An 11,056-nucleotide genomic window follows, 5' to 3' on the forward strand; every position below is an offset into this window, starting at 1 on the left:
TAATTCTTTTTGACAACAGTGCATCTTGCCAGCTTTAAGATACAAGTTCACATTCTGGTTTACTATTGTCACATTCTGGTAGGATACAGAAAATAAAGCATGACCACCACTCTGCTGCTGAATACAGCTGCTCAAATTAATGGACAGCCAAAAGGTTTAAAACATGTTATTCAATTCTTTGCTTCAAGGATGAACCTGAAGTAATATGGAATTAAATGCTATCTTCCTAAAATAAAGTTATAATAAAAACAAAGTTATAATAAAAACAGAAGAATTATAAAGAGGTATCTCTGTTCTCTTCAGTAGTAGCAGAAAGAAATATATGACAGTCAGAGAGGGTAGAAGTGAGGTAAAGAGGAAGAAAGAGAATATAGCAATCAGTGAGAGAGGAACTTTTGCTTGGCAGTATCCAAACTGAGGAAGCTCAGATGTATTTTGATGTCTGTGCTGTTTCATTTGTGTCTGCTAGTATAAGGAGACCCTGCAAAGGGGTAGATTTTCTTCCTAGCTTACTAGCTGCAAATGCTAGTTCTTTTTTCTTCTTTTTTGTTCTGATGCTTTTCCAGCTTTACCAGCTATGACAGATGAACTAGTATATGCCAATCTGAAATTTGAAAACTGCTATGAGCTGAATAATGTCCCAGAGCCTGAAGTTCCTAAGGAAAAAGGTGTAGTATCTATTAAGCTTTTATGATTTATTCTTGCTAATGTAGATGGGACGGGGAATACTTTTAACTTACTTGCATGCCCAAAGGGGCTTTGTTAGCTTTTTTACCCTCAGAAGAGTTATACTAGTTATACATGTGTCCTGTTTTTTGTTGCTTTCATTTCTGCCTGAACTTTTCAGAGTTTGGAAGGTGTACCTCAAACAATTATCTTATTATTTCATGAAAATGTATATTACTGAGAGTTATACTAAGTTCTACAAATAGTTCTAATTGTTTAAACCTCAAAAGTGTTAACTTCAGTAAATTTTTAGTTTATCAGATCCATTTAATTTCTTCATATGCTTACATTCAGGTTTAGAAATCAAATAACTTTAATTGACTTGATTGCTCTCCTTAGGTTCTAGCCTGAATTAATGCAGTGGTCTCTGAAATGGTTATATTTATTAAAGCATTGAATGTATTTTAAATTCTGGGAGTTCTGCATAATTTTGTGTCAAATTGCTTACAAGTGTCTGTGAAGATGAGCTCTTGATTTGAATGATGCAGCTGATGAGCGCAAACGACATACAAAGTGCGAGCTGTTTGTGGAGTCAGGCTCTGCGAGCAGAGTTTTACAGATAAGAGGACAAGATACTTATGATTCAAAGAGAATTTTGTAGGGGACTTACTGTAAAATAGCAGTGTTCCTTAAGTTACAGTTTTGAACATTTCCAAAATATAATTCAGGGGCTAAAACAAACAAACAAACAAAACAAAACAAAACAAACAAAACAAAGCAAACATATAAACAAAACAAAAGAAAACAAACAAACAAAAAACTCTTAACTCTCTTTGCATTAAGCTCTAGCCTTCTTTTTCTTTAACATCTGATGACAGCAATATCTTCATATGTCCCTAGAAGTACTCTTACCGTGTCCCAGAGTGGAAAACATATATTTCATGAGAAAGCCCCATCCTGAGAGGGCACAACAAAGTCTGTCCATTATTTTACAAACATCAATATGGGGGAAAAAAGGAAAGGAAAACAAACCAGAAAAAAAAAAAAAAAACACAATCTATAAATATATCCATTCTGGGACCACAAGAGGCCTACTGTAGAGGAAGGAGGACCTAGCCCAAGGATCATTTGGCTGTGCCAGATGTAGCAGTAGTAGTGTGAGGTTGCACAGTATTTTACATGGAACTTTACCTAAAGAAACTCTTAAGGCAATACTTCAAATAAAACAGTCAAAGCCAAAACTATTCCTCGGTCTTAATTCATACTGCTCTCCAGAAAATACTTTGTATTTATATATGAAACCTCATGATCAGACCATAAAATCTTTCTTCTCATCTAAATGTTTCAAGGAATGTGGGCTATAATGCTTTCAGTCTTCAGCCTGGAACTGTAACTTTGTAGGGGTGGGAGCAATTTATTTTTGCACTTTAACTCCAATTCATACTAGTCTACTTATCAGCCTGCCTTATTGAGTTAAATTTCTACTACTGAGGCTGTCCAGATACCTAATATTCAGCTTCAGAACACGTATAGAAGCACCTTGACTGTAAAAAATACATGTGCCAGCAGTCAATGTATCCTTATGTCTTGTTAGGATGTGAAAGGCATATGATTCTCCTGTGCAGGCTTTATCTCCAATTGTCTTTTATTGCGCACTGCCTGTGAGATCAGTATTTGCAAAATAATGCAGAAGGGAAGTGTTTTTTTTTTGTTTGTTTGTTTTTGTTTTTGTTTTCTTTTTTCAATGGCCTGGGTATTTCTACCTTTATACAATACTAAGTATTTATAGCCCTTCTCTAGACTGGGGTTGTATTCTATGATGAAATGTGGGAGCAGGGAGAGAGGAAGATGTAATATATATTTAGCAAGACTTTTGTCAGTGTCTCTTACTGATATTGTCATTTTAAAGCTGAAGAAGTAGAGGCTGGGTAGTGGGCTGTTAGGTGGGTTGAAATCTGTCTAGACTACTAGGCTCAAAGGGGAATAAGCAATGTCTGAATGTCTGTTTGGTGGCTAGAAATAAGTAGAATACCTCAGGGGTTGATACTGAGACAGTAGTGTTCAATCTAGAACCTGAAAAATGACACTGAGCATGTCCTCAGCAAATTTATAATGATACTAGATCAGGGGTAGTGGTTGACCAAATGACAGAGCTTCAATACAAAGGAACCTTAAGAAACTTGACGACTGGGTAAGCAGACACTCCATCAAATTCCACAAGGGGAAGCACGAATTTGTGCAGTGGGGCTGGACTAATCCCAGTCAGTGATACAAACTGGGAAGCAGTCTGGCTGTGGAGAGCCCTGCTGGAACGTTTATGGTGAATGGAGGCATTAAATATGAGTCAAGCAGTGATTTATTATTGCAAACATGCTTTCATTGTAAGCTGCCTACTGAGCTACATGAGCAGGATCATGGCCAGCATGTTGAAGGAAGTTTTTACTTCCTTCGATGCAGCACAAGCGGATCAACACTTTGAATACTATGCCACAGTTCAAGACAACATCTGGTGTTTGAATTTCTTTCGATTGTTATAGTTCCTCAGCTTGAGTTTCTACAGTGTGAGGTCTTGTATTACATTCTGCCTGGGCTTGCTTCACCACAGATGTTGACCACAGATTGCACATTTCTCTGCGTAGTTCCCACTCCTGTTCCTTCATCCTTTCAGTTCCTGTTCCTTGAGCACTTCACTGTCCAATTTTAAATCCACCTTTCACTTTTCTAGACTAGCAATTTCTTCTCCATGTTTCTTTTTTTTACTGACTTTCATGTACTAAGTCAAGCTGTTTGCAACTGTCCTCAAAGCTTATATTGTGGCAAACTTAATATCTGCCTTGGATTTAGTGCTTTCCCATTTTTGTGAAATACTAGCTAGAAACCTTAAATACCAAGAATTGCCATGGGACTTTACTATAACACGCAAATTTACCAGATTACCACAGAAATATGTTGCACATCACAAATTGCCACAACAATATAGTACATATTTGTTTTCAGCTTTCAGTAATCTGTTTTCTAAAATTCACAATACCTTGATTTCACAGTTTATCACTTTGTAAAGGACTGAGGCTGTCCACATTCTCCACTGCGTTGTTGTGGTCTCTCACTCTCTTACCTTGTCTGGCCATCTTCTACTGTGTGCAAAGACACTCTGCAGCAGGAATATACTACCGTAATGTAGAAAGCAAGGATTTATTGACTAACACATCACAAAGATCTCTGGAATTTAGTGAAGCTAATGTGTGTTCACCATTCCCTTAGTATCACAATACCAATTCAATACTGAATTATTCCTAGGACTTCCCACTTCATCCCACTCTTGGTGGCCAGTAGTCCTGATTTTGATCACAATATGCCTGGCATTGCTGATGGGGCTGATGACTCTGGCAATTTTATGTAAGTACCAATGCATTTTTGTTTGCTGGGGGCCTCAAGCTACTGAATGATGTCAGACTGACATCTCCTTCAGGTGCAATTTCTGGTTCAGCTGAGAACAGGCAAACCAAGACAACAGCAAGTCAGCCTTCCCAGATATATTCACTTGCCACAGCATCTTTGTTCTCTTCTAGATGTGATGAGGCTAGAAGTGAGCAATAAGGAGAGGAGCTGGAAAGAACTGGAATAGGAGATTCCAGAGAACTGCTTTCTGTGGCTGCCATTGTCTGGTCTCCTTAAAACTGTGTTCACAATCCTGCTGTACTGACTAATGATGGGTTAATTTCCTGTTGACAAGTTTGAGTAATTCTGGATCTGAAGGGAAGGGAAAAGCTCTGTATCACAGTAAAGAGGCTGTTTCCATTATTTCACATCAGTAACAATTCCAATGTGTGATCCAGAGCTGAAGTTCATGTTTTTAGAAAAGAAGCACAGCCTGGAAAACAATACCATGGAAATATATACTAAAAGTGACACTGATTTTTTTATTCATTCATGGCCAAATGAGAAATAGAATTCCATTAGTCAAACAGCCATAGCTGTAGAAATACACTATGCAAATGTTCTCCACCTCAGCAGCCCTTACAAGTAACCGTTCAGGGAGGAATATCTCTCATATGGTTTGTTTTTCCCTACTAACCTGCTAAGCCATTCCCTGGTGAACAGTACAAGGAGTTCTTACTGTGAGTTTCAGTTTCCCAAGGTTCCAAGGATTACAGGACACAGATTAGAGACCTCAACGTGACAAAGAATGATCTGCATGCAAATTTCTCAAAAATGCTGCAAGCAATTGGAAATCAGCTGTGCTTGGGAGGAAGAAAAGATCTTCAAAATAATGGTAAATTAATGTTTCCATGAGGTTTTGCCTTTCAATATGACAGGGAAGAAAATGAGATGTGTCTTCTGTGTCTACTCAGGTCTGCCTCCTCATATGAGTCTGTGTCTTCTCAGATGTGACCACCTAGAAAGTAGACAATGATCATGTCTGCCTCCATGCAGTGCCTGCAGCCCAGCCTGGCCAGATGCACACTGGCATTGAGTTTGGCAGCGGTACCTAGGTATCAGGATTTGGTCTGCATAAGAAAGAGGTTCTATGGCATGCCTTGTGGACATGCCAGTTCAGTTAGTGCTAGTTTGGTGACCTCTGTGATATGCTTATCTGCATCTAATAGACAAACCCAGTTAGAGATTTTACAGTGATGTCTAAGAGTTAAACAACTTACTCCACGCTATGCAAACAGAAGTCCGCAGGCAGGACAGTGTGCTAGTAGTCTCCCCAGGTAAGACAGGAATCTCCTAAAGTCTGAGCTGATGTGTGCTGAAGCATCAGCTAAAACAGCCCGAGAGTTTATTTACTCTGTCTCCCGACTGTGTCCAGTGCAGAACTGTTTGTGAAATCAGCTTGCCACAGCTCAGTTACTTAAGTGGCATCTGACAACGAGCCAGTGAGAGAAGCAGTTGCCTTCAGAAACTACATTCAGAGGAGTAAGAAATCCTGTTGTGACTGTTGAGAAGGGGGATTTCGTTTCATTTGTACAGATATTGTTCAACATACAAACTAACTGTCTAGGACTCCTGCTTAGTCAATGAAGAGAAACTGTCAGTGCAAGGATACAGTCCATTTCCTCTCAAGAAAGACAAATGAAATGACAAAAAAATGTTTTTCACACCTGTTTTTTTCCATTGACTAAAATGTGAATCCAGATGGGTTCACTCACATGAAGTGAACTCACCATTGCAGAATCCTGAAATAAATCTCAGCTGCAACACCTGAAGCTCGCTCAAGGCCTAATGGAATGAGATGGGCAGTGATTAAGTTTTCATCACTTTCATTACCCAAACCTTCTGGGACCACACTGAGACTTTGACTGAATGAGGACAGTCACAAACATCCCTGCTCTATAGGAATTTTGTTGCCACAGGTCGAGAATGATATTATGTCAAGGGCAGCCTAGGAGCAGCAATGAAGTGACGGTTTTCTTTTCCAGATCTAAACTGTGTGCTCTGCCCTGTAAACTGGAAGTGGCCAGGTGACGGTGATCTGTGTTACTACCACTCTACTGAACAGAAGACATGGCAACAGAGTAATGGGTTTTGTTCCTCACAAAACTCTACTCTTCTGCTGGTAAAAGATACAGCAAAGCTGGTATGGCCTGTTTTCTGACTCTTTAGAATGAAGGAAGCTGCCCTATTGCAAGAACAGCAGTGTTAGCCTGATGAGTTTGGTAGAGGGCATAGACCATGTAAGTTAGGACAGTCCCAGTTCTTCCATTACACAGCAGAGGGACTAAGAAGTTAGCAGTTTCCTGGCACTTCACATGTCATTTTCTTAAATGGCACTGTGAGCTGAGCAGGACATTTTCCGCAGTGGTTATGTTGCTCTGGGAAGGGCTAAGACATAGATCTGGTCACTGCCACACAAAATGCTGCCCTTCCAGCTGCTGGTGGTCAGCAACAAAACATCTTACCATGGCTTGCTGTGGCTCTTACTACTAGAATGACTGGTGAAAGTGGGTTTATGTCTGTTTAGTCATTAATTTAACAAGTGTTATGGATCCTTACAAGGATTTGCTAAGATGTGAGTATGAAAACCTCTTTCAACCTGTTCTCCCAACAGACAAACCATAGTTATCCCTGTTTTGTGAAAGTTCTTTCCACCAGAATTAGTCTCATGTTCTCAAATAAGATGAAAACACTTGGGAATGAGTTGCTGAAGTCTGGCCTAACATTTTAGTAAGTGAAAACAAACTTGGGTGGGAAGATAAAATGCCAGGTGTAGACTGAAATAATGCTTTTACCACAAGATCACAGCACACCTATTGGAAGTGAAGGCAGAAAATATATCCCAAGAGCTAGTGGTCAGAGCTTGGCCTGTCTGCCCTCCAACACATGACAGTGGCGATTCTCCCCTTGCTGAGCTGCAGGGTGCAATGTTTCCCCCAGAATGAAGGGAAGGTAACTTTATTCTCATCTTCTCAAATTGGTTACTACAAAGATTGAGAGGTGCAGTTTGTTCTACCTTTCTTAATCAGGGCACCAAGAGAGATGAAGAAAAAAAGAAAACGGAGAAGTGCCATAGGAGTAAGAATGGGAAGTGAAGGAGGAGAGCAACAGAAAAAAAAAATTCAAATCTTCAGAGATTTCCCTCAAGTAGGAGGGAGAAAGTCAGCATCATTTCAGTTTATCTTCTTACCTGTTCTGGTAAGAGAATTTTTTAAGAAGGGAATATCACTAATTGCCTAACTGTAAAACCTCCTCTACTTGTCATGTTTCAGCTTTTGGAAACAAGTAAATGATGATGCAGCCACATGTAAATGTTTCACAAATCAAACCCAGTGGTTCCTTGGAGCAGCTTTCTTTTCACTGATGAAAAATGCTAAGGGCAAAGTAAAAGAGGAGGAATGATGCATAACTAAAAGGGAGAACAACGATCCAGTGTTTCTCTCAAAGGGTTTAAATCAGGTAGATAAGGGTGACATTGTCCTTCAGGATTGTAAGTGTATCTTTGTGATTAAAAATAGCTCTCCTATCATCTCTCTTTGGACAGTAGACCTTTCCTTTAAGAGCAGAAGTGGTCATGATAGGTTAGCAATTTTTTTTTATGTTCTTTGAGCAGTTTCCATCAATGCTTGCAACTTCTGTGACAATGTCTTGAATATCTATTTTGAATTATTCTTACTTTGCATAGGAACTGGTTAAAAAAATTCCTAGAAAAACATTCTGGCTTGGATTATCATTTAGAGCTGAAAAGAAAGGCTGGTTCTGGGCAGACAACACAACTGTTACAGAAGAACAAAAGTCTTGGTAAGTTTTAATAATACAGTACATAAATTTGGTCCTCACCCATATGCTACTCTCACTTCTTCTGACACCAAAAAAAACATAGGATAGACAGCTTCTATGCAACTTTTTGTGTATTCTGGGTCTTCCTTTTCCATATCAGACTTTTCTTAGCCTCACCCAGGACTGCTTCTAGGCTGATCTAGGCACTAGTGCTGGGGGGAAAAAAGGTGCCTGAAAGTTTCTATTCACAATTTAGTTTCAGACTGACCATAAATGTCATACATTTCTCTTGTATTTGACATCTTGTTTCAGTGAGGACACATGGAAAAAACTCCAAGAGAAAAGTGTTTTGCTTTTTGTTTTATTTTATTTTAATATAAGGCACCATTTATTTTCTAGAATCACTTCACTTCTGTTTAACATGTTATTTCAGATATACAATATATTTTTCTTCTTGTTTTCCAGCCTGCTTTGCCAATTTTCATTATTGGACAGTGTCCTCTTAACTGATACTCTACACTCAGTACCCAGCAGTTAGTGTTTCTTACTGTCAGGTACAGCAAAGGTTTGGAATCCAGCCTTACAGTCTGCTAGGAGTGTTCGTAGGCATATTCAGGACAAGGCCAGCCTCCTAGGTGTTGTTGCATTATGTTGCTAAACTCTTTGTTTCTTTGTTGGGGTTATGTATTCTTTGTGAAAGATAAATGAGGACTTCTTGCAAAGATGGCTCTCTCTGAAAAGTATGAGAATGCATAATTTGAATGAGGTGAGATGAAATAATAAAGATTTTTCCATCGTAGGACAAATAATTTACAACTTCCCCACCCCTGCGGATATATTTACAATCGTGTCATATACAGCCATCGATGTGATGAAATTAATTACTATGTCTGTGAAAAGCCTGCCATCCAATTGCAGCGACGTAACAACAACCAGCAAGAGGAATGGCTTGTCAGATCAAGAGGATTATGAGAGTTTAGAAGACGTTCGACAAGGCTGATTTTTTTTTTTCTAATTTATCACACGAGAATTTAAATATGTTGGGTCAGGCCTAATACATTTTCCCATTTTCATTCTCTTTCAGACACATGTAAAAATGTCTTCACACTAAGGAAACACGTATGGTGATGGGCTCCAGGAGCAATCCATGCCTGTTGTTCCAGTTCCAAAATGGCCAAACTATTACTCCATTTTAGCCAACATCAGTGATGGACAAAATGGGCAAAAGTGGTTGCCCAAGAAAAAAAAAAAAAAGCACAGTATCAAGGCAAACGTATAAAGATATTGCTCCTACCACCATCCACTGATAACAGCCCTAATACCACTTGTTGGTTCATAACTGTGTAGTTGTAACATAACACAAATGATGAAGATTAAATGCTTCCATTCAGGACATGCTTCTGAGGTCTTGTTGGTCTGACTGCTTTAATACGCTACTGGGATGGAATATACAACACACAAACAGTTATTCTCAAAAGGTGGGCCAGGGTGTTCTTGAACAATATAAATAATGGTAACTCATCATTCACATCTCTGTGGTAACATTTCATAGCCGTTCCTTTCAATTTGTTTTGTACCTGTTCCTGTCTTTTGCAGTGAAAATGCAGATCTTCTGCCCAGTGACTTCCCAGAGTGTCTCTTGGTGTTTATATTAGATATATGAGAAATCTGACATGGAAGGTGTCCTGAGCATGCCACATCCTCTCTTGCTAATGAAGGGCCTTTTGCCATAAATAATTCACCACAAATAAATAAATAAACAAATAAGTCTGATCTTGTTTTCTCTAACAACAGAGTTACTGCAAGGTAACAGAAAAGATGTTTCTAGGATGTTTCTTCATTTGTGAGATAGGCCTAAGAGCAGACGGGTGAATCCTGTTTTTTTTTGAAAGTTTGTTGAAGACAGACATGAGCTGAGATTGACAGCTGTCCACACAATAGGAAGCCACAAGGCTACATCGTACCTTTCTGTGGCCTTGGTCTTTCAGGTGACCTTACTTCTTGTCCAAAACCACTCTGTGGTGCAGGAAATATATCTGTTACTGCAAAGGCAGCTGGGATTAGAGTAGTTTCACAGTGCACTGTGCTACTAAAACAGAAGCAGCTAGCTTTTTCTTCTCAAAAAACAATAACTAAAACACTCAAACAATCAACAAACAAACAAAAACACTCCAGAGAAGGAGGGAAGGCAGTGTCCTACCATTTAGTGCAGTTGTTCACAGTACTGAAGTGAAAAATCTAGTCCAGCAAGGCTGAGATGGCAAAGGACACATCCTGGTGGTGGTGAAACATTGTAGGATTTAAAGGTGCATTGTCTGACTGTATTTTACATTAAAAGAAAATTTTGCTTACAGAGGGAGAGATATTAGAAATTTGCTGATTATGTATTGGTTGTGATGGCATTTTTGAATCAGTTGTACGCAGCAGTGTGTTTCACTTTTCTAAAATCTACTCCCCCTGCCTCCCAAGTGATAAACTCTAGCTATTGCAATTTGCAAGATCACATTCTAGTTAATAAATAGAGACATTTTGTTCTGATAACTTTTACACATCTGTTATGTTCAAATGTAGACCAAAACTTCTTGTCTTAATCTATCTTCCTTGTCATTTTATTCTGAAGAAACAAGAAATTTTGCCTTCCTGGATCATTAAATGGACAGAGTGATGGTGAAGCCTCATCATATTGCCTTTGTTACAAACTGTTACTTCTATTCTTGCAGCAGAATCTATTTTAAAGGGTGACTCTGTAATAACAATAATAAAAATAATAATTCATCAGGCTGCTTATTGAATTCAGATCTATGAAAATAATACAGGAAAATGCCTTTTACAACCTGTTTTCCCTCCTGAAAATCTTAAGAGAGAAAAGTTATCGCAAAGGATTTTCACTTAGTGCTTGAGAAGTTGTTGCAAAGACTGAAGGGGTTAGTCATGGAAAACTGCGGCCTAATACAGTAGCATAGACATATTTGACTCCCAGTTATCTGCAGAAAAGCCCTTGACACTAAGGTGCCAAAACAAAATTTTCAGGGCTGATGCACAAGTATCTTTGCACCATATTTAGTATGAGGCATTCATGAGGTATTATGAAGGCATCATGAATACACACTGAATGCTACACCTTTTGTGTTTGCCTGTATAGGAAAACCAATTGAAAATATCCTTTACTCCC

General features: G+C 38.8%; 2 protein-coding genes across 5 annotated transcripts in view; both read left to right on the forward strand.

The window, feature by feature from the left end:
- Window positions 1–379: 379 nt before the first annotated feature.
- The window catches only part of LOC121078682 (C-type lectin domain family 12 member A-like), a 20,645-nt gene continuing 9,968 nt past the window's right edge, over window positions 380–11,056 (forward strand). Inside the window, exons 1-6 of one of the 4 annotated variants that reach the window (XM_040575111.1) lie at window positions 380–668; window positions 3,964–4,062; window positions 4,796–4,939; window positions 6,090–6,247; window positions 7,790–7,905; window positions 8,685–10,054. In XM_040575111.1, the coding sequence (XP_040431045.1) occupies window positions 578–668; window positions 3,964–4,062; window positions 4,796–4,939; window positions 6,090–6,247; window positions 7,790–7,905; window positions 8,685–8,856 (780 nt within the window). In that variant the 5' untranslated portion in view covers window positions 380–577 and the 3' untranslated portion in view covers window positions 8,857–10,054. Of the gene's footprint in view, window positions 669–3,963; window positions 4,063–4,795; window positions 4,940–6,089; window positions 6,248–7,789; window positions 7,906–8,684; window positions 10,055–11,056 lie in introns of those variants that run through there. The other 3 variants (XM_040575138.1, XM_040575121.1, XM_040575130.1) reach the window with 3 other exon arrangements.
- The window catches only part of LOC121078671 (natural killer cells antigen CD94-like), an 11,632-nt gene continuing 10,812 nt past the window's right edge, over window positions 10,237–11,056 (forward strand). Inside the window, exon 1 of the mRNA XM_040575092.1 lies at window positions 10,237–11,056. This exon is cut by the window's right edge and continues 2,226 nt beyond it. The gene's annotated coding sequence lies outside the window, so the exon portion shown is untranslated.

The sequence above is a fragment of the Cygnus olor genome, chromosome 1, assembly GCF_009769625.2.
Source record: "Cygnus olor isolate bCygOlo1 chromosome 1, bCygOlo1.pri.v2, whole genome shotgun sequence".
Classification (NCBI taxonomy): domain Eukaryota; kingdom Metazoa; phylum Chordata; class Aves; order Anseriformes; family Anatidae; genus Cygnus; species Cygnus olor.